This window comes from Chiloscyllium punctatum, chromosome 20 (assembly GCF_047496795.1).
Source record: "Chiloscyllium punctatum isolate Juve2018m chromosome 20, sChiPun1.3, whole genome shotgun sequence".
Classification (NCBI taxonomy): domain Eukaryota; kingdom Metazoa; phylum Chordata; class Chondrichthyes; order Orectolobiformes; family Hemiscylliidae; genus Chiloscyllium; species Chiloscyllium punctatum.
Window position 1 is genome coordinate 74,288,336 of NC_092758.1, and position 24,782 is coordinate 74,313,117.

Here is a 24,782-nt window from a genome sequence, read left to right on the forward strand (position 1 = left end):
TGACAAAGGATGCAGCAATATTAATCAATGGCATCCTTTATTAATTTTCTGTGGACAAAGTTCAAAGAGTTAAGGGATTTCCAGGTATAATGTCTTTCACATTTTAAGTTTTCAGTGCCTTCCAATTATGTTAGCTACTGAAGTGATTGAATCAGTTCTAGTTACTGAGGGTTAAATCTTTAGTCAGTAATGCTGTCAATAATAATAACTAGGAACAATGGATTACAGAGGCAGGATAAAGGATGGAAACATTTCAACGGGCAATACGTGGAAACCAGTGTTAGAAAGGGAGTAGGAGTTAGACAATCAGCAAATGTAAATGAGACTTTGGCTACAGAAAAATGCCTGTTATATACTGTGGGAAGAAGTCAACTGCATCAAGACACCTGGTCTAAATACCATCGGAATTGAACTGAAGAGAAATTTAATATAACATTTTGATATATTTTAAAAATTCAAATTTTCCAGAGTTAGTCTTAGACTGTTAAAACTGACTGCCTATGTCTGAATAAAACAATCAATGAGACTATCAGTTTGTCAAGTTATACAACAAGTTTTCCAGCATAGTCTTCAGGATCTCGAGTCACTTCCCTGCAGCATGATAATTCAGGTGAGTACATTTTAATTTACCATCCATAATTAAAGCAGAGCCATATCAAATTGACATGAATAAGTTCCAAGAATCTGAAGGAGGACTTGGGAGAGGCAGATGCAGGTGAGGAGGCAGAGCTCTGCTGGTGGGCCAGGAGAGTTGAAGCTATAGGTAGGTCAGAGTCCTCAGGAGTTGCTACAAGAATTATTTGAAGCAATGCTGGTCTGATATTTAAAACCATGCAGGCAAACTGGCTAATATTTGAAGAAAATCATTACGATGCTTTCGGAAAGCCAACTGTAATATAGAATCTGTTAAAGATAGGTCACGTATTGCGATATGACTTTCGAGTATACATACAAGACATTTCTTTGGCTCCTGTGTTCCATTCCTGGAAGGCAACTAGGGAACAAAAGTCAAGGATAAGAGACGTAAGAAATAGTGAATGAACACAGAGACAAATTTCTTTGGAACAATAAATTTTAAAAAGGACACTTAAAATGAAAGGAAATTTAAGTTATTTAAATTTGGAATAATTTTGAGATTCTAAATGGCTAAAGCAAGTTAGCAGATTACTTTTGAAAATCTGAGATACTGAAGTGTAAATAATGAATATTCAAGAAATGTTAGTGCTTGAAATTGAAGAGAAATGTTTGATTTCTGTATTAGGAATATTGTAAGAAATTTAATCAGATAGCAAAAGTCTAAGATTCACAAGTGAAATAGAATGATAGACACCACAGTTAAAAAGTAGAAAAGATAAATCTGTTTTGTTATAAGAACTTTGAATGATTTATCAGGATGAAATTCAATTGAATATATATCAGTTTAAAATTTATATAGATAATAGTGAAAGGAAAGTGCAAATGAGAATAATACATATAGGATGAGGTTTGGATTGGGACAGTATAGCTTTGTAGGAAGAAGAAGTAATATTCACAAGTTGGATACAGTTAAGGAAAAGATTAGATTAGATTAGATTACTTACAGTGTGGAAACAGGCCCTTCGGCCCAACAAGTCCACACCGCCCCGCCGAAGCGCAACCCACCCATACCCCTACATTTACCCCTTACCTAAGACTATGGGCAATTTAGCATGGCCAATTCACCTGACCTGCACATCTTTGGACTGTGGGAGGAAACCCACGCAGACACGGGGAGAATGTGCAAACTCAACACAGTCAGTCGCCTGAGGCGGGAACTGAACCCGGGTCTCTGGCGCTGTGAGGCAGCAGTGCTAGCCACTGTACCACCATGCCGCCCACAAAGAGAAAAGAGAAGTGAAGGATATTTTAGTTCATTCTACTTGGTAGTTAAAACACATATAGGTCTAAATACCAGTATTCAAGAATTCGCAAAAATTTCTGTAAGAGAATGCTACTGAGTGAGATCATCGAAAGGCAAATAGTATTACAGGTAGCATCTACATCTTTAGCTGTGGTAGACAGAACTAGAACCTTGAAAATAAATTGAAATGTTGGTTACAGACTATCAGACTTGAAGTGTCACCACACTCAACAGGCTAACATTTATACTGGCAATCAATGCAACTTTGAGGTTTACATTATTATACAGTAGGGTAGAGTTGAAACAGCAGGAGGGTATACTACCTAAAAAGGAGGACACACAATGCGTGAGATTGTAATTAAGAATTAATAGCTGCTAGAGTTCCATCAGGGACAATTGTGATCAAGACTAGAGCACACACCAGAAGGGTAAAGACTTTATCCAGTTAGGTATCTGATGATGGATAAGTAGGCTGCCATAACTGGTCATGAGCCACCAAGTGGCAGCTGCAGCAGCAGCAAGTGACAGAGATGAACATAATTGGCATACACATGCATGTGGAAGGAAAGGGGGAGAAAAGACAATAGGAAGAACAAGGAGCAGTAAAAAGTACCAACGGCATCTGGAAGCCAGAGGAAATGATAGGAATACAGTGATATATTAAGCATAACGTTATGAAAATATATCCCAGAAACTCACAATGGCAAGAGACCTAGCAAAACGTGGTCAGCAATTATTGGTATGCACTCAATATAACCTGGGAACACCAAATTCCATACTGTACTAGCCCCAACCAAATGTGCCATGGGAGCAAATAGATTTTGTGATTCCATCGAGTCAGGGAAAAACCTACCATTACTGATTAGCTTACAAGGTGGGTGAAGCCTATCTCACATGAGATTGTTCAAAACAACTATTACTCAAATAATGCTTGAAGAGGTAATTCCTAGATGAGATCAGATTAGATTATTCCCTACAGTGTGGAAACAGGCCCTTCGACCGAACAAGTCCACACTGACCCTCTGAAGAGCAACCCACCTTGACCCATTTCCCTCTCTCTCTCTCTCTAATGCACCTAACACTATGGGCAATTTAACATGGCCAATTCACCTGACCCGCACATCTTTCTGTCTGTGGAAGGAAACCGGAGCACTCAGAGGAAACCCACGCAGACACAGGGAGAATGTGCAAACTCCACACAGACAGTTGCCCGAGGCTGGAATCGAACCTGGGAACCTGATGCTGTGAGGCAGCAGTGCTAACCACTGAGCCACCGCGCCGCCCATATATCATTACACATGGATTCAGATCAGGGAACATGTTTATCAGGACAAGTAATTAAGGAAGTTTGTAAATTACTGTGAATCATTTAAAGAAACAATTGAAAATATTCAACAAAAATACATACCATTGAAAAGAAACTGCAAGAAATACCTATCCATGGCTCAGATAGGATTGGACCAAAAGAAGAAGTTTAAAATGCTGCAAAAAAGTCACCAGTCTGAGGAGTGGGAGTTTCTGCATTGTCCAGTGCCTCCAACTGTTTTGTGATATCATGTGCAGTGAAATCAAATTGGCTGAACATTGGCATTTGTGATAATGGGGACCTGTGGAGGAGGCCAAAATGGATCATCCAAAAGATGATCCTGAAGATTTTTGTGAATACTTTAGCCTTATCTTTTGCAGTAGTATATTGAGCTCCACCCCCTTGTTGAGGAAGGAGATATTTGTGGAGCTATCTTCTCCAGTGAGCCAATTGTCTACCACCTTTCATGACTATAGGTGGCCGGACTTCAGTCCTAGGTTCTGATTCGTTAGTTTTGGAATTGTTTAACTCTGTTTAAACTGTTTTGTAGCTTCAACAGATTGACATCTCATTTGTTGTTTTGGCTGCTGTTCCTGACATGCACTTCTGCATTCTTCATTCAAACAGGGTTGATCCCCTAGTTGAACAAAATCTTGTCAACTATGCAAAATAGAGAGATCCAGTTAAATCCTATGGTTAGTGACAGACTCAGTCTTGAAATAAAATCTTTTGCAGAAGTATCAAGAGATCCAGCACATAGTTCAATGGACATATTTAATGTTACTGCAAGCAGCATTTTTATTTACATGGCATTAGAAATTTCAGACCCTAAGTAAAAATATGTTGGGAAAACTGGATTTTTTCTAACTGTTATGATTGATTTGGTTTCTTTGTTTTGCTCAGAGAAACAGTGGCATGATCAATTTCATTGTGCTTGATTGGTTATTCAGACCTTGAGAACAGTACTGCATTGAGAAGGCACTAGATCTTGGGCAAGGTTACTGAATTGAGAGAAGGCATAACAGTATGACATACAGTATGAGAGAATGGTGTCTAGGGTTACATTATGAGAACATAATCATTGCTTATATTGTTTTAAAATTAAAAGGTTGAAGGATTATCCACCTGAGATTGTGAAAATGAAGAAGAAATTCAATAAATTTGATACTCCCCCTTGTCGGAAGGATCAGAATAATTTTAAAATTAGACCTGAACCATTTAGATGGGAAGAAAAGTAAGCACTGTCCCAAATTATGAACAGTGAAAATCTGCAACCCAACACCCCAAATGCTACAAATACGGAGTCAATTGAATTTTTCAAGACTGACAGAGATAGGTAAGGATATCAAGGGGTGGCAGCAAAGGCAGATAATGCAGCTGAACTATAGTCCCAACTAACCAGCAGGCAGGATCAGGTGGCAGAATGGCTTACTCCTTACTCCCACCAGTCACTATCCTTGCAGCTCCCTGATAGATGGTTCACGATTTCCAAGTGCTTTAGATGGTCCTACAGGACTAACCATAGCCCACTGCTCATGCTGTAGGGACATAACTCCAGAACATGATAATTTAACGCTTAAGTTTAACCATGACCAAGACCCTGGAATGCGTGCAGAAACCATCACTGCCTGATGATACCATTAGTGACAGCAGCCCCTGTTGAATTACTGAAGGACTAAACTCCCACATTCGTGGAGGTTGGTGATTTGGTTCAATATGCAACAGTGTGTGCAGGCAGCTGGCACATGCTGTAGGTTTGAGAATGATGTCTCACTGCTATTCAGCAAGATGTTCATTTCTGAACTGATGACTACTCAGCGGCATAATAAGCAGCCTGATTCTCTGCAGGCATTGAATAGCAATTCAATATGGCAGCATTGTGTTTAGACTCTAGCTGTGGAGTCAATAAAGGAATGTCACTGCAAGGTAAGGCAAGCTAAGGCATGGAAGTTGGCAGCATTCATGAAATGTAGCCTGGTCCAATTCATGAGCTAAATGGTTAACCCTGTGCACAAAGAGTCTTTGCAATAGCACACGAGTACATTGTTTTTACCTCGTTGATTTTAACCCTACTGCGAATCCTCTTGCAAGGATGCCTGCCTTGAAGAAGTTTTCCTCCTCTCTCTACAAGAATCTCTCAGGGAGTCCCTCTGAAGGGCTTTTGCCCGAAACATCGATTTTGCTGCTCCTTGGATGCTGCCTGAACTGCTGTGCTCTTCCAGCACCACTAATCCAGAATCTGGTTTCCAGCATCTGCAGTCATTGTTTTTACCTATGAGTACTCATTGCCAATGCAACTTTAAAGTCAACAAACATCCTTCAAGTGGATCAGCAAAGTGCCAGAAGAGTCCTGAGAGGTTGGCAAGTGTCTGATGCCAGCGGCCATGGACAGGGGTGGCTGCAGCTGGAGTTTGCCTTGAGATGTTTTGCTGGGTATCCAAGATGGTGGCCAGAGGAGAAAGCAGCAAGCTCAAGCTGCCAGTTACCTGTTCAGACTTTCAAGTTGAAAATTGTCAACATCTAATCTCTCATAGCAAGTGGTAGAACAAGAAGCTGCATATTAACAACGCTGTACACAAGCAATAATCCTCAACATCATTTATATAAATGATTTGGGTGTGAACAAAGGAGGTATGGTTAGTAAGTTTGCAGATGACATCAAAATTGGAGGTGTACTGGATAGCGAAGAAGGTTAGCTCAGAGTACAACGGATCTTGATCAGGTAGGCCAATGGGCCAAGGAGTGGCAGCTGGAGTTTAATTTAGATAAACGTGAGGTGTTGCATTTTGGAAAGGCAAATTAGAGCAAGACTTATACACTCAATGGTAAGATCCTGAGGAGAGTTGCTGAACAAAGAGATGATGCAGTGCAGGTTCATTGTTCCTTGAAAGTGGAATCACAAATAGATAGTATAGTTAAGAAGGCATTTGGTATGCTTGCCTTTATTGGTAAGTGCATTGATTATAGGAATTGAGAGATCATGTTGTAGCTGTACAGAACATTGGTTAGGCCACTTTTGGAATACTGCATTCAACTCTGGTCTCCCTGCAGTAGGAAGGATGTTATGAAATTTGAAAGGATTCAGAAAATATTTACGAGGATGTTGCTAGGGTTGGAGGATTGAACTATAGGGAGAGATTGAATAGGCTGGAGTTATTTTCTCTGGAGCATCGGAGGCTCGAGGGAGACCTTACAGAAGTTTATAAAATCACTAGGCGCACATACAGGGTAAATTGATAAGATCTTTTCCCTTCGGTGGGGGAGTCAAAAACTAGAGGGCATAGGTCTAAGGTAAGAGTGGCAAGTTTAAAAGGGACCTGCGTTTCACACAGAGGGTGATACATGTTTGGAATGAGCTGCCAGAGAAATTGGTGGAGGCTGTTACAATTACAACATTTAAAAGGCATCTGGATGGGTATATGAAAAGGAAGAGTTTAGAGGGATATGGGTCAAATACTGGCAAATAGGACTAAATTTATTTAGGACATCTGGTCAGCATGGACAAGTTGGACCAAAGGGTCTGTTTCCATGCTATACATCTCTATGGCTCTATAACAGGCATCTTGTCATTCTTCAGAGAGAGAAAACTTCATCTCAACTCCCAGAATTCTGTTGGAAAATACAAATACAAATGCTTTGAACCTCGAGAAAGGCCTCAGCTGATTTCTCACAGATCTCTCTTAGATTCCTCGCTAAAGTCAACATCATTCAGCCCCTTAAAGATTCTGTCCTGAAAAACTGATATTGCAATTCTCCTGAGAAACTTTTGGTACACTTCCGCTTGAAATCTCCTGAACGAACCACTTCTGAAAATATCTCAGTGACAACTATGGGCCTTATGGCAGCCATTCTATGTAACCAATGGATACCAGGGGAAAAGCCATCTTGAACATTTGCAATGAATGTATGGTCTGTCTTCTATCAACATTCCAGACCTGGTCACACGCCACTGAGGGGACAGTTTTCAAACAGGTCTCAGTGACTCTGGCCTTGAATACATATGGCATTAGCAACATGAGTATCACCTGAACCTTGGCATAAAGTGGGCACATTAATAATGGTGTAAAGGGGCTCAACCAAAATGATGGCCTGTTTCCATATTGTAGGGATTATATTCTATTCTATTCAAAATGGTGGGGAGGGGCTGAGACACTAAAATTCATTAGAGCCAAGGGACAGCAACAGAAAAGTGAACATTTAAAAAGGGGGAAAATCAGTGTCACAGGCACAGCCTGAAATTCACCCAACTAAAATCTGGAGGTCAGTAATTGCCAAAGGATACAGAGTGTAAATGATGGCCTTAACCAAACATAAGCACGAGAGACAATACATTGCAGCTGTCATACTCTTACACTGAAATGTAATTATGCAAAGACATGTGCTGTGGTATGAATGGGAAACTTTTCTTTTGGTGGGGATTGTGGGTTCAGAAAAGGTCTTTCATGGTGATTTAGCAGAAATCCAGTCCCAGCTTATCCAATCTTTCCTCATATCTCTAATGCTCCCTGCCAGGCAGCACCCTACTAAATCCCCTCTGCAACCTCTGTTGTTTAATTACATCCTTCCTAATGCGAGTCAACTAGAACTGCCCACATTGCTCCAGTTGCGGCATAATCAGAATTTTATACAGTTCCTTTTGTTATATTCCATGCCTCAGCTAATAAAGACAAGTATCCCATATTCTTAACCAGCCTATCTACCTACCCTGCTACCTTTATGAATCTGTGGACATGTATGTTAAGTTCCCTCTGATTTTCAGTATATTGCCATTCATAATGTAAACCCTTGCCTTGTTAAGCCTTCTCAAATACAATTACACTTTCCAGATTGAATTCCTTTTGCCACTGTTATGCCCAACTGACCAGTACGTTGATACCTTCCTGCAGTTTATGGCAATCCTCCTCATTTTTTATCATACTACCAATTTTGCATTATGCGCAAACTTCTTGATCATACAATCAACATTTCATCAATAGTATACTCTATAAACGGTAAGAGTTCCTCTAAGCGTCCTTCAGATAGGGGCAGCACGGTCTCAGCGGTTAGCACAGCTGCCTCACAGCACCAGGGTCTCAGGTTCGATTCCAGCCTCGGTTGATGTCTGTGTGGAGTTTGTACATTCTTCCCATGCCTGTGTGGGTTTCCTCCAGGTTTCCTCCCACAGTCCAAAGATGTGCAGATCAGGTGAATTGGCCATGCTAAATTGCCCATAGTGTTAGATGCATTAGTCAGAGGGAAATGGGTCAAGGTGGGGTTACTCTTTGGAGGGTCGGTGTGGATTTGTTGAGGCGAAGGGTCTGTTTCCACACAATAGGGAATCTAATCTAAGCCCACTGGAAATGAAACGACTTCCAGAATATAGAAACATCCCTCTTCAGTTACACTTGCCTCCCTCCTCTCATACAATTTTAGAACATAGAACATTACAACGCAGTACAGGCCCTTCGGCCCTCGATGTTGCACCAACCAGTCATACCAATCTGAAGCCCATCTAACCTACACTATTCCATGACGTCCATATGCTTGTCCAATGACAACTTAAATGCACTTAAAGTTGGCAAATCTACTACCATTGCAGACAAAGCATTCCATACCCTTACTACTCTCTCGTAAATAACCTACCTCTGACATCTGTCCAATATCTATCACCCCTCAATTTAAAGCTATCCCCCTCATGCTCACCGTCACCATACTTGGAAAAAGGCTCTCCCTGTCCACCCTATCTAACTCTCTGATTATCTTATACGTCTCAATTAAGTCATCTCTCAACCTTCTTCTCTCTAACGAAAACAGCCTCAAATCCCTCAGCCTTTCCTCATAAGACCTCCCCTCCATACCAGGCAACATCCTCGTAAATCTCCTCTGCACCCTTTCCAAAGCTTCCACATCCTTCTTATAATGTGGTGACCAGAACTGTACACAATACTCCAAGTGCGGCCGCACCAGAGTTTTGTAGCATAGCCTCATGGTTCCGGAACTCGATCCCTCTATATATAAAAGCTAAAACACTATATGCCTTCTTAACAACCCTGTCAACCTGGATGGCAACTTTCAAGGATCTGTGTACCAGGACACCGGGATCTCTCTGCTCATCGACACTACCAAGAATCTTACCATTAGTCCAGTACTTTGCCTTCCTGTTACTCCGACCAGAGTGAATCACCTCACACTTGTCCGCATTAAACTCCATTTGCCACCTCTCAGCCCAGCTCTGCAGCTTATCTATGTCTCTCTGTAACCTTCAAGGTCCTTTGTCACTATCCACAACTCCACCGACCTTAGTGTCGTCTGCGAATTTACTAACCCACCCTTCTACGCCCTCGTCCAGGTCATTTATAAAAATGACAAACAGCAGTGGACCCAACACCGACACTCGCGGTACACCACTAGTAACTGGACTCCAGGATGAACATTTCCCATCAACCACCACCCTCTGTCTTCTTTCAGCAAGCCAATTACTGATCCAAACTGCTACATCTCCCACAATCCCATTCCTCCGCATTTTGTTCAATAGCCTACTGAGGGGAACCTTATCGAATGCTTTGCTGAAATCCATTTACACTACATCAACCAGTTTCCTCTCATCTACATGTTCAGTCACCTTCTCAAAGGATTTTAGGGGTGGCATGGCGGCTCAGTGGTTAGCACTGCTGCTTCACAGCACCAGGGTCCCAGATTCAATTCCAGCCTGAGGCAACTGTGTGTTGTTTGCACATTCTCTCAGTGTCTGCGTGGGTTTCCCCCGGGTGCTCCAGTTTCCTCCCATAGTCCAAAAATGTGCAGGTCAGGTGAATTGGTCATGCTAAATTGCCCATAGTGTTAGGTGTATTAGTCAGAGGGAAATGGGTCTGGGTGGGTTACTCTTCGGAGGGTCGGTGCGGACTGGTTGGGCCAAAGGGCCTGTTTCTACACTGTAGAGAATCTAATCTAATCTCATACATGTGCTTTGGCTTGGATCTCATGTGTTCCTACCTTGATGACTAGTTTGCCATAAGAAACCTTATCTAAATTCTTGCTAACTTCAATGTAGACCACATCAAATGCATCAATGTCATAATGGCTCCTAGTAACTGGTTCAAAAACTTTGATCAAATTTGTCCAACACAACCTTTCCTTAATAAATCCTTGCTGACTAGTCCTGATTAATCCATGTATCTGCAATCACATGGTAAAGACGGTGAGCTTGCCAATTGGATTACAAAATTGGATTGACGGTAGAAGACAGAGGATGATGAGGGAGGATGGTTTTCAGACTAGAGGCCTATAACCAACAGTGTTCCACAGGGATCAGTACTGCATCCACTTCAGTTTGTCACTTATAGAAATGACTTGGATGAGAATACAAGAAACATGATTTGTAAGATTGCAAATGGCACCAGAATTGGTGGTATAATGGACAGTGAAGGTTACGTAAGATTTTGAGACAAAATCAAACTAAGGGATGAGGAGCATAGTCACTTTCCTTAGGGTCTTTTTCCTAAGGTGGGGGAGTTCAAAACTAGGCGGCATATTTTTAAGGTGAGAGGAGAAAGATTTAAAAAGGTTGAGGGGCAACCTTCTTACACAAAGTGTGGTTAATGTTGTAATGAACTTTCAGAGGAAGTGGCGAATTCAGGTACAGTTACAATGTTTAAAAATCATTTTGATGAGTGGTTGAATAGGAAATGTTTGGAGCGATATGGGCTAAACACAAACAAGAGGGACTAGTTTACTTTGGGAACATGGTTGGCATGGACTAGTTGGACTGTAACATGACTCTATGCACATACATTCTGTCCCTTAATTCTTTTTAATAATTTAATAATTTCCCCATCACTTAGGTTAAAATGACTAGCCTGTAATTTCCTGGTCTGTCCTTGCCTCTATTTTGACAATGAGACATTAGCAGTCCTTCAGTCATCAAGAACCTTGCATGTGGCCAGAGTTTTTGAAAATTACTGCCAGGGTTTTGATGTCTCCCTGCTTGCCTCCCTTAACAGCATAGGATACATCACATTTCTTACAATATTTCACAGTCCTCTGATGTACAAACCTGTATCACCCTTTTCCATTGTGAAGATCAATGCAAAGTATTCATTGAAACTGTACCTACATTGTCTGAGTCCACACATATATTACTCCTGTAGTCTTTCCAGAGGTATTGCTTTTTGCTCTTCATATATATTTTTTTAAGAACCCCTTGGGTTTTTTTTCTACCAGCTATTGCTTTCTTATGCACTCTCTTAGCTTTCTCAATTTCCTTTTTAAGGTCTCCCACCCCCACCAAATAGACTTTCCTTATTCCTCTCTGGGGACTTTGTGGTATTGAGCACTTGGCAACTGCCTTAAGCTTTTTTTTGAAATTGAACCTAACCTTAACTGGGTTCGCTGGCTTTAGACCAACCCTTTATCTTTATGGCAACATATTTGTTTTGTATCTTTTCGCCATTTCCCTGTTAAATGTCCCCCACTGCTCCCAGTCCACTTGGGTCAAATCATATCTTATCTTAGTAAAATTAGCTACTCCTGAGTTTCAAACTTTCATTTCCAGTCTATTCAGATCCTTTTTGCTAAATATCGTAAATCTGAATTATGATCAATATCTCCAACATGTTGCTCTCCCACCTGCCCAGATTCATTTCAGAATACAAGGTCCAACACTATCCCCCTACCTTATTGAGCTTTTTATGTATTGGCTAAAAGGTTCTTCTGGATGCAACTTAAGAATTTTGCTCTCTCTCCCCACCTTGCACACTGGAGCTCTCTCAGTTAATATTTGGTTAGGTCAAATCTTCGACTATTACTGACTTATTATTCTTATCCTCTGCTAACCTTTCAATGTGTGCGTAGATTGTTGAGTTATATTAATACTGGTTAAGCATCTTCTAAGATAGTGTTTGATCTGCAAGTGACAATTTGTACAGCTTTTCTCAGCAGACCTCTGTGCTAGAAGGGATAGTGAACTGAATTACTAATCCCAACCTTGAATGTCAGTGCACTCCCTTTAACAAATACATAGGATGAACCTTTCCTCTGCAGAGTCTGGAATTACTGATTCTGTATTCACACTTACAAGGTAAATGTAAATAGGATGGTATATAGGCCCCATTGCACATTCTGTAGATACTACATTCATTTCTGTCCATTTAATGCCTTGGCTGCAGTCCTAAACATTGTGGATCAAAGATCCTTGACTGAAGTTATAAGGACTCAGAGTTGGGAGCTTATGAGTGATGAGCAATCCTTGGCAACTGCAATTTCCTTTATCCTTGGGATACCTGATAAGGCTGCTCATCTCTCATGTGGGATTTAACCAGGTCCAACAGCAAATATTGCACTGTGGTCGTGTCAGTTACAGTGTAAATAAATATAATGACTGCAAAAACTAATTATGTTACATCTGTACCATCCACAGGCCCTCAGTACCTTTTCTGAGTCAGAAAGTCATACAGCATATATGCAGGCCTTTTGGCCCACCATGTCAATGCAAACCAACAAACACTAAACTGCACTAATTCTATTCACTTGCACTTTGTCCATTGGCTACTATGCCCCACCATTTTAAATGCTCATCCAGATACTATTTAAATGCTGCAAGAGTACCTGCCTCCAACACTCTGTCAGGCATCACATTACACATTTCTACCACCAATTGGATGAAAACATTGTTTTCTCAGACTTCCTCTAAACCACTTGATTCTCATTTAAACTAAGACCCTCTGGTCTTTGACACATCATGGGAAAGACAGTTTCACAATCTACTCTGACTATGCCTTCGTAATTTCGTAAACCTCAATCAGGTCCAAACCAAACCCCACACCACACAGCCTTTTCTGCTCCAAGGAAAATAAACCCAGTCTCTTCAGGATCTTCCCAGAACTGAGACTATTCAAGCATGCAATATACTGCTGAATCTCCTCTGCATTCTCTCCAGTGCAATCATGTCTTGTGGATAGTTTGGCAACCAAAGGCATACACGATATGGTCTAACCAATGTTTCATTAAGTTGTTACAAGACTTCCTTGCACCAATATTCTACACCCAAGCTAAAGCTAAGGAAGCATCCATATGCCATAGACCATAAGATACAGGAGCAAAATTAAGCCAGTCAGACCACCAAGTCTGCTTCATCATTCGATCATAGCCATTCTCCTACTTTCTCCCCCTAACCCTTGATCTTCATACTAATCAAGAACCTATCTATCTCTGTCTTAAACACACTCAATTTCTGCCCTTTGCTGTGATGACTTCCACAGAAATTCTTCTTCACCTTGGCTCTAAAAGGTTGCCCCTTCACCCTGAGGCATGTCCAATTGATCCAGGCCTTTCAATATTCTGTAAGTTTCAATCCAATCCCCTTTCATCCTTCTAAATTCTACTAAGTACAGACCAGGAGTCCTTAACCAATCCACATATGACAAGCCCTTCATCCCTGGGATCATTCTTGTAAACATCCTCTAGATCTCTCCATTGCCAGCACATCTTTCCCTAGATACAGAGCCCAAAACCTCTCACAATATTCCAAATGCAGTATGATCAGAGCCTTATACAGCCTCAGCAGTACATCTCTGCACTTTTTCTAGCCATCTTGAGATGAAGACCAACATAACATTGCCTTCCCAAACATCAGCTGAACCTGCAAGTTAGTTATAACAGAATCCTGAACTCAGAATACTAAGTCCCTTCATGCTTCAGATTTCCAAAGTCTTTCCCCATTTAGAAAATATTCTTTGCTTCTATTCTTCTTAAAAAAAAACGTATAACCTCACACTTTGCCGCATAGTATTCCATCTGCTACTTCTTTGTCTACTCAGCTGGTATGTCCAAGTTCTTCTAGAGCCTCCCGCTTCTTCAATACTACCTGTGTCTCCACTTATCTTTGTGTCATCTGCAAACTTAGCAAAAATACCCTCAGCTCCTTCATCCAGATCATTGATGTATAATGTGAATAGTTATGCTCTCAACACTGACCCCTACAGAACTCCACTTGTCACCATCTGCTATCCTGAAAGTGACCGCTTTATCCATTCTCTTTATCTTCTGCCAGTCAGCCAGTCCTCTAACATTGTGAATTCTTTTCCCCTAACACTCTGATCTTACTTAGCAGCCTCCTGTATGATACCTTGTCAAAAGCCTTACGGAAATCCAAATCAATCACATTCACTCCTGTCCTTTGTCATAAGTTCGTTGTTACCTCCTCAAAGAATTCCAGCAGATTTTTCACACATGACCTCTTCTTGACGAAGCCATGCTGACACTGCCCTATTTTATCATGCACTTCTAAAACATCCACAATTTCATCTTTAATAACAGACTCTAAATTCTTACTAATGACTGAGGTCAGGCTAAGTTGCTTATAGTTTATTTTCTTCTGCTTCCCTCCGTTCTTAAACAGGGATGTTATTTTAGCCACTTTCTAGTCTCCCTGACTCCAGCGATTCCTGAAAGATCACCAATATCTCTACAATCTCCACAGCCATCTCCTTCAGAACTCTGGGGGAGTCCAACTGGTCCAGATAATTTATTTGTTTTCAAACCCTTCAACTTCCCCAACACCTTCTCCTTAGTGATGTGCACTGCACTCATCTCTCTCCCCTGTCTCTCTTGAAATTCTGGTATGATGCTGGTGTCTTCCATTATGAAAACTGATACATTGTACCTATTCAGTTCCCCTGCCATTTCTTTACTCTCCATTCTCATCTTTTGGAACTCTTGCAATTTTCTTTTTTATTACTAGTTAGCTTACTCTCACACTTCATCTTCGCCTTACCTTGTTTCTTTTTACTTACCCTCTGCTTTTTTTTTAACCAAAGGCTTCCTATCCTCTGGTCTCCCACTCATCTTCACCACACTAATCTTTTCTTTCTTTGGCTTCTATATGCTGTCCCTGACTTCCTGTGTCAGCCATAGTTGCCTCAACTGCCCTTAATGGTTCTGCTTCCTTGGGATGAATTTCCACTGTGCCTCCCAAATTATCTCCAGAAATGTCTGCTATTGCTGGTCCACCAATCTTCCCTGCTAGGCTTTACTTCCAATCAACTCTGGCTAATCCTTCCCTCATATCATTGCAGTTATCTTTATTCAATTGTAATACCATTACATCTGATTCAATCATCTTCCTCTCAGTAGGTTAAATTCTATCATATTATGGTCACTGTCCCCAGAGGTTCCTTCACCTTAAGCTCCCTAATCAAGTCTGTCTCATTACACATCACTAAATCCAGCACAAATCCTCCAACCCTAGCAACATCCATGTAAATCTTTTCTGAACCCTTTCATGCTTCACAACATCCTTCTGATAGGAATGAGGCCAGAATTGCACATAATATTCCAAAAGTGGCCTAACCAAAATTCTGTACAGCTGCAACGTAGTGTTAGGTAAGGGGTAAATGTAGGGATATGGGTGGGTTACGCTTCGGCGGGTCGATGTGGACTTGTTGGGCCAAAGGGCCTGTTTCCACACTGTAATGTGATCTAATCTAATCTAAAACATGACCTCCCAATGCCTATACTCAATACTCTGATTAATAACAGAAAGCATACCAAACGCCTTCTTCGCTATCCTATCTACCTACGACTCTACTTTCAAGGCGCTATGAACCTGTACTCCAAAGTCTCCCCTTCAGAATTTTGTCCAATACTTTCACTCAGGTCAGACTACTTGGTCTGTAATGCGTGGCCTATCTCTGCTGTCTTTTTTGAGCAAATAAACAACATTAGCTATCCTCTAATCTTCTGGCACCTCACGTGTGGTCAGCGAAGTATTACAAATATCCGCCAGAGCACCAGCAACTTCCCTGCCTCCTAGAGAAGCCTGAGATACACCTCATCTGACCCTGGGGATTATGCAATTGTATGCCCACTAAAACATGTAACACCTCATTAATCTTCATGCATTCTGAAACCTCACCATTCTAACTGAAATCCCTGGCTACAATATTTTCCTCCTTTGTGAATACAGATGAGAAGTATTCATTTCTATCCACTGACTCCTTTGGTCTCTAATAGGTCCCACTCTTTCCCTGGTAATCCTCTTATTTTAAAATGCTTATAAAAAGCTTTGGGTTTTCTTGATCCTATCTGCCAAAGATATTTCATGACTCTCCTTTGCCCTCATTTCCTTTTTAGGCAACCTCCTACACTCTATACTTTTGAAGGTCCGCCCCAGTTTTTAATGTGCCGTACTTGACTATGTTTCTTTTTTTTCCTTCATAAAACTCTTTACCTCTGAATATTCCTTGACATTCTGAGTTCCCTGAATTTGCTGTCCCTGCCCTTCATTGTTAGAGGAACATGTTGGACCTATATTACACTTACCAAATGGAGACTTACCTGCTGGGAGCCACTGCCAATCTACGCTTACCAGATCCTATCTAATGATATTGAAATTGGCCTTCCTCCAAATTAGACAGGTACCTTCTGCATGATCCGTATCCCTTTCATAATGATTTTTGAAACTTACAGTTATGGTCACTATCTCCAAAATGTTCAGCCACTGAAAATTCAACCATTCAACCAGCTTCATTCCCTAGGATTCAGTCTCTCACAGCCCCATGTTAATAGGACTATTTACATACTGGCATAAAAAGCTCTCCTGGATGCACTTTAAAAATTCCGTCTCATCTAATCCTTTCATACATAGACAATCCCTGTTAGTGTTTGTAAAGTTGAAATCTCCTGCAACTCTCACCCTGTTTCTCTCATACATTTCGGTGATTTGTCTACATATCAGTTCCTGTAGTATTATCCCAGCAAGGTGATTGCCTCTTTTTTATGTCTAAGCTCCACCTAGATGGCTTCATTTGAAGATCCTTCTAGGGCATCCCTCTCATTACTGCAGTGATGGTTTATTTTGTCAATAATGCAATGCAAACCTCTCTTACTTCCCCTTTTATACCCTGGAATGTTGAGTTGCCAGTCCAGTCCTTCCACAACCCTGTCTCAGTGATTGCAAGAATATCATATACCCATGAGCTGATCAATGTTCAAAGTTCAACTGCCTTAGCATGCATTGAAATAGATATAATTTAGCTTTCTAGACCTCTCATGTGCCTTATCCTGACCATGTCTTCTCTGTCAACTGGACTGTCCTAACATTCCTCCGATATCTGATTGGATCTTGATCCCAATTTTACATCTATTCTGTGCCCCATCCCATTGCTAAATCAGTTTAAAAACCCACCAACAGCAGTCAAACCTCCCAGCAAGGATTTTGGAGCTCGTTTGAGTACAACTTGAACAGGTCCCACCTACCCCAAATGTTGTCCAATGCTCCAAAAATGTAAAGCCCTCCCTCCTACACCATCCCTTTAGTCACATGCTCATCTGACCTATATTCCTATTCCTACACTTAGTAGCACTGGAAGTAATCAGAGATTATAACCTAGTCATCTTTGTTGTTCATCTACTATCTAAATCTCCACATCCTGCTGCAGGACTTCATTTTATTTTTTTAAACCTATGCTTTTGGTATTGATATGTACCATGGCTGCTGGTTGTTTAACCTCCTTCTTCAGAATGCCCTGCCGCTGCTTTGAAACATCCCTGACCCTGGCACCACACGGGCAATATAGCATTCACTAATCTTATTTGCTGCTGCAGAATCACCCGTCAGCTCCCCTCACAATCGATTCTCCTACTACCAAAGCTCTCCCAGTCATTTTCCTCCCGCCATGGTGCCATAAACTTAGCTGTTGCTGCTTTCCACTGAAACCAACACCCACCCCTCCCCTAAACAGTATCCAAAATAGTACATCTATCTAAGAGGGGAATAGCAACAGGAAGAGTTTCTATTCCCCTCTAAAACAGATATAGAAGACCCCTGCACTATCTGCTCATGCTTACTAGTCTTCCTGGTTGGCATTCAACACCTTCTCTCCCTTCTACTACATCCAAGTGCATGCTTGATATCTACAACTAGATGGAAAGAACCAACTTTGTTGTTTGCCCTGTTGATCTGGCAGAACAGTGGGGTCACGTCCTGGTGCCCTTGGGCCTAGGGGTCTCATCATTCCTGTTGAGTCCTCATACAGACTCACCCATATTCCCCTTGTACAGCTTCAAGCTTTGGGATCACAGGTACATGAGGTGTGGAGAGGCTGTGCATTGCTGCAGAGTTTGGAAGAAACCAACTAGGCTACCTCTGTATTGCTTATCCTTCCTAGACACATCTACTGGCATCATGTATCAGAGAGGAAAGGGTACCAGGAATGAGGTTGAGATGACTTATCCCACAGCATTTTTTCCCATTCAGTAGATGCGGTTTCACTGGCTGGGTCGGAATATGTTAACCATCCTTGTCATTGAGAAGGTAGTAGTGAACTACTTTCCTGAACTGCTACAATCCATTTAGTGCAGGTATACTCAATTGTTAGAGGGGATTGGTCCAGGATTTTAACATGGTGACAGCACTGGAACTTCAATATATTTCCAAGTCCGGATGGCATCTTGGAAAAAAAACTTGCAAATGGTGATATTTGTGTACATCTGCTGCCTTGTCATCGACCGTCCAGGCCGTACCCTCTACTTGTCTCCACCTGTCCCCACTTCACCACACTACCCCCACCACCCTCTTTATCTACAGCTTCCTTTAGACCCACCCCCATTCCTGAAGAAGGGTTACACCCAAAACATCAACCTCTCCGCCTTCTGATGCTGACTGGCTTGTTGTCTTCTTCCAGCCTCCTGTTTGCCTTGCCCTTGTCATTGTAGCTGCTAATGGGACATGGGGTTTAAGGAGCCTGAGTAAATTTCTGCATTGTATTTTGTAAATGGTATTTACTGCTACAGTGTGTCAGTGGTTGTGGGAATGAATGTAGTGCCAATCAAGCGCACTGCTCTTCCACAGATGGCATCAAGATTCTTCAATATTATTAGAGTTGCTCTCATCCAGCCAAGTGGGCGCTATTCCACCACACCCCTGACTCATGCCTTGTAGACAAATCTTAGGCTTTGAAGTCAGGAGAGAGTTACTTCTAGCAGAATTTGCTGTCCTTAATCACGATCTGTACTGTGGCTATTCTAAGATTCTATAACACTGCTGTTCTACTGCAAAATGGTTAATGGGAACTTTTGTATTCACCAGTGAGGATTTAATGGCTTATTTTGACATTATATCTCCAACAATACAGTACAGACTCATTAGCATGGGAGGTCAGTTGAGATAATGTGCTCAATCTATATGTAGATATGACCACATCTTGTTCTTTTTTTAACCTATTTTATTGGTATTGACATGTACCATGACTGCTGGTTGTTTAACCTCCTCCTTCAGAATGCCCTGCAGCTGCTTTGAAACATTCCCAACCCTGGCACCAGAGGGGCAATATACCATTAAAGAATCTTGTTTGCTACTGCAGAACTGCCTGTCAGTTCCCCTTACAATCGATTCCCCTACCACTAAAGCTCTCTCAGTCTTTTTCCTCCAACCATGGTATTACAAACTTGACTGTTGCTGCTTTCCACTGAGAACAACACACACCTCTTCCCTGGCAACAGGAAGAGTTCTATTCCCCTCTAAAACAGATACAGAAGACGCCTGCACTACCTGCCCATAGTTACTAGTAATCACCAGGACGTTGATGGTGGAGGAGTCAGTGATTGAATGGCAAGGGTTGGTGGTTAGATTCTCACTTGCTAGAGTTGGTCATTGTCTGGCACTCATTAGTATGAATGTTACTTGCCATTTTCAGCCCAAGTCGTGGATATTGTCTTGGTCTTGCTGCAATTGGATGTGGACTGTTTTAGTATGAGGAATTGCAGAACATTGTATAATTATCAGTAAATGTCCTCAATTCAGACCTCATCATGGAGGGAAGATCAATGAAGAGCTAACGTTTGGAGCTAGAACACAACATAAACAAATTCCTTCAGAATGAAAATAGAAATTGTTAGAAAAGCTCTGCATGTCTGGCTCTGATTTCTCTCCATAGATGCTGCTAGACCTGCTGAGCTTTTCCAGCAATTTCTGTTTTTATTTCTGATTTACAGCATCCGCAGTTTTTTTCAGTTTTTTCTTCAGAGATGTCCTGAAGCTGAGATGACTCATCTCCAAACATCCACCAGCAATCTTCCTTTGTGAAGATATGAGTCCAACCAGACAGTTTATCCCAATTCGCAATGACTCTAGTTTTGTTCCGGCTCCTTGATGCCACACAGTCAAAAGCAGCCTTGATGTCAAAAGTAGTTACTCTCAGCTCACTTTGAGAGGTCAGCTCTTTTGTCCATGTTTGAATCAAGGCTGTAACAAAGTCAGGAATTGAGGTGACCCTGGTTGAACCTAAACTGAGCGTCAGTGACTAGGTTGTTGCTAACAAGTATAGATGACCCCTTCTATCATTCGAAGTTCAAGAATTGACTCATTTAGTTGTATCAGATGGGTTGGATTTGTCCTACTTTGATGGAGAATACATGGAGAAGACTGCAAATGCAAACAAGGATTTCAAGTTAGAAGACAACAGCATGCTGGCTACCTTATTGGACAAATGGTCCAGAGAGTGTGAAGTGAGGTAACACAATGGCATTTTTAAAATTAGCATTATGGTTTAAACAATGTGAACCATGAAACATTTGGTCTGTTATATAAACACAACTGGTTCACTTATGCCCTTTACAGAAGGCAATTGACGTCCTTACACTGTCTCACTAATATGATGCAGCCCTCGTCAAGATGACTTTTCAGTGCCCCTACAGTTCAACTGAGGAAGCTAGAAAGCCACAAAAGAAGAAGTTCCATTTTTACTTTTTTATCATGGCATCTTGGGAACTCAAGGATTAAACATTCCACTATTAAGAGGACTCACTGCGGTATTGATTGCATGCCTTTCCTCTTACAGAATGAGACAGGACACCACAGCAGGGGAGGGCTGGCTGACTCCCAGAGATCAGAATCCTCTGGAGCCATACATGTGGATTTCACTTGCAGCCTCAGGCAAAGATTTTTGTTCTCCCCACGCAAGACAGATAGCCTTAGCCATAACCATATTAACTGCCTCCTGTTCTCATGATCATGCTTCCCCTACCTATTAACATTGGCAAGTGAATCCAACAATGAGAACAAAGTCCTTCTGTCTAAATCTCTATCCATCAACATATGATTATGAAGAATACAATAACCAGTCCCTGTAAACCATTCGCTAGTTATCACAGGAAATCGGCAATCACTGGGCACTGTAGAATTGTAATTACCTGTCTTAAACAATGTAATGGCAAACAATCATGTGACTTGTAGACCTCTATATTATTCCTATAAAATATACTGCCTTCATGTGTAGAGCAAAGATTCGTTGAGAAGTGCCACCAAAAGTAGGCTACATAACTCCTTTGGTGTCACTGAGAATCTCTCATCGGCTATCCGATAATAAAGCATCTACCGTTGTATCAAAACTTGTGGAAAAGATACTGCAAAACACAACCATTCAGCAAGTTATATCATCATCTTCTCAGGGAATTGCAGGTGCGCAGACCCAGCAATGCCTGTCAGTTCCACTTACAATCAACTCCCCCACCACTAGTGCTCACATCCCAGAAATAAAACCAGTGACCAAATTAACAACTTACTAACAGCCGTCAAAATCTACAGCACAGTTAAAGGCCCTGCAGTCTACCATGTCCAAGCCAGTCAAAAAAAATCCAAAGTACTCTAAACCCATTTTCAAACCTCTGACCCCATAGCCTTTTACATCTTGTCCTCACCAGAAAATATTTCTGAAATGTTATGAGGGTTTCTGCCTCAACCAGTCTTAGAGACACTGAGCTCCAGATTCCCAGTACCCTCTGGTGAAAATATTTTCCTCACATTTCCTCTAAACCTTCTGCCCTTCCATTAAATCTATGCCCTCTGGTATTTGATCCTTCCATTAAGAGGAAAACCTTCTTCCTGTCTTTCCTATCTATGCCCCTCAGAACTTTATATATTTAAATCATTTCCCCACTCAATCTCCTCTGTTCTATGGTAAACAGACACTAGTCTGTCTATTCTCTATTCATAAACTCTCCAGCCCAGGCAACATCCTCTTCAATGCTATCAAATTCCTCCTTTAATAAGGATTTCAGAACTGCACACAACAGGCTTAACCAAAATTTAATACAGTTCCAACATAACTTCCCTGCTCTTAAACTCTGTGCCTCAACTAAATAAAGGCAAATATCCCATGGGCTGTCTGAACAATTTGTGCACTTGTTCTGAGTGAGTCATATAGCAGCTGTACAGGACATTGGTGAGGCCATTTTTGAAATGCTGTGTTCAATTCTGGTCTCCCTGCTATACTAAAAATGTTGTGAAACTTGAAAGGGTGCAGAAAAGATTTACAAAGATGTTGCCAAAGTCGGACGATTTGAGCTATAGAGAGACGCTGAATAGGCTGGAGCTATTTTCTGTGGAGCGTCAGAGACTGAGGGGTGACCTTATAGAGATTTATAAAATCATGATGAGCATGGATAGGGTGAATAGCCAAGGTCTTTTTCCCCGGTGTAGGGAAATCCAAAACTAGAAGACATGCATTTAAGGTGAAAGGGGAAAGACCTAAAAGGGACCAAGGGACAATGTTTTCATAGAGGGTGGTGTGTGTATGGAATGAGGTGCCAAAGGAATGGAGGCAGCTGGCACAATTACAACATTTAAAAGGCACCAAGAGGAGTACATGAATAGGAAGGATTTAGAAAGAGATGGACCAAATGTTGCCAAACTGGTCTAGATCAGTTTAGGATATCTGATCAGCATAGATAAGTTGGACCAAAGGGACCAACTGTTTCCATGTTGTTCACCTCTATGACCACTGAATATGCATATTAAGGTCTCACCAATCCTCAGTGCTTCCTACTGTCCTATCATTCATCATATATTGTCTTGTCTTGTTTGTCCTGCCCAAGGACATCATTCCACAATAGTCCTAATATGTAATAAATACAGCTTTTCATGACAAGGTGAAAAACACTCCTTGAGCTATCCTACAATTTTCCTTTACAAAACATTTGTCATGGCAAGTTATCTTTCGCTGCACTTTCAGTTTTACTGCATGGTAGACCATTTGAATGGACAACCTGCCAGTAAACTTCCATGTTACTCGCAGTCATATCTGAATTGTAATCAGATCAAAACTTGTGCTCAACAAATTGTTTGCAAAATTATGGAAATGTTTCTCTCCATACTCTTGCCTACTACACATTTCCAAACTCACTGTCAGGAGATACAGATATGAGCCTTGGTACTTTCCTCACATGAAAGCCAGTTACATATTGTTATTGGAGAGTTGCTACCTTGTGCTTAATAAAACAACTCTATCTGTCCCACAGATGCCCTGCTTTCCTGACTTAGAGGAAACTGTAAAGCCAAGGTGTAAAGCCAAGTTTATATGTCTATAGTATGCTTTAAAGGCAACATAAACAATGTTTTCACTGTCACAAAAGTAGAAATTGCTGGATAAACTCAGGTCTGGTAGCATCTACGGAGAGCAACCAGAGCTAACGTCCTTCACAAGCTTCCAGACCTGATGCGTTTTTCCAGCAACTTATCTGTTTCTGATTTCTAGATCCACAGTTCTTTCATTTTTTTCTTTTAAATAGTCAGACATTTAGTCCCAGTTAGTCACGAAAGCCAGACAGGATAGCTGACAAGAATTATTCTTTAATTAGGGAATGATGGGATTGGATAGATCAGAAATAGTGTGCAAAAAGAAAAAAACTGTTATGAATGACCTTGGGGATACTGCAGGGGAACTGTCTAGTTAAGTGTGACCTGAAAAACTGCAGTTTCCATTTGAGTGAATACGCAGTTCATTGATCTCAGAAGGGATATGTGTAGGGGTCCTGAAAAGATTCACCTCCTCTGGTTTGAACACATCAATATTACCCATTCCAAACGAACAGGACCGGACTATGTGGGTAGACAGCGGGAATTTGCGTTCTATCCCCACTTCACACTCGTGGGGCTAGTGTTTCTGTCACTAAAACCCCCAAACCTCGGGCTGCTCCCCAACATCCCTAGCCTCCTGACAGTCCTCGCTCCACTCACGATCCCGCCCGAGCTACAGCTACCTATGGTTTGTTCAAGAAGAGCGAGTGAGACCGCGCTCTCTCTCACTCACTCACAGAGCACCCAGATCCCGCAGAGAGTAACGAAGCCGTCGTTAAGCGACTCCTTATCGATAGTGATATTCATGGCGCCTTCTTGCCACTGCCTCGCACACGTGACCACCAACGGACGGTTTTTAGGGAGGTGCCACGTGACCACCCGCGCGCCTCCGACACCACGTGATGTTGCCGCGGCGGTTGTTAGGCCCGGTTCTTGTTTACAATAAGGTCAGCATTTAATATTTGGTAGTTTCCTCACTGATATTATCTTTACAAATTAATGCACCAAGTTCAATCCATTAACCATTTCCTCACTTAGATTTGTTTGATCTGTTTTGAATTTGCTCATCCTTTCAAAGATAAAACCAGAACAATGCTGCAGAAATTCAGCAAGTCTGACAACATCTGTGGAGAGAAAACAGAATTAACCTTTTGTGTCCAGTCACCGTTCTTCAGACCCTGCTTTTCAGTGTGTACAGGATAAAACAGTACCTGTGTCCAGCTCCAGGCCCAGAGGAACTGGAAGCTGCGTTTTGTAGAAGAGTCATC

General features: G+C 41.5%; 1 protein-coding gene across 1 annotated transcript in view; it reads right to left on the reverse strand.

Moving 5' to 3' along the window:
* Positions 1 to 24,362, reverse strand: part of LOC140492197 (putative ammonium transporter 1) — a 128,796-nt gene extending 104,434 nt beyond the window's left edge. The window contains exon 1 of the mRNA XM_072591073.1: positions 24,252 to 24,362. Coding sequence (XP_072447174.1) covers positions 24,252 to 24,321 — 70 coding nt within the window. The 5' untranslated portion in view covers positions 24,322 to 24,362. The remainder of the gene's footprint in view (positions 1 to 24,251) is intronic.
* Positions 24,363 to 24,782: the final 420 nt, after the last annotated feature.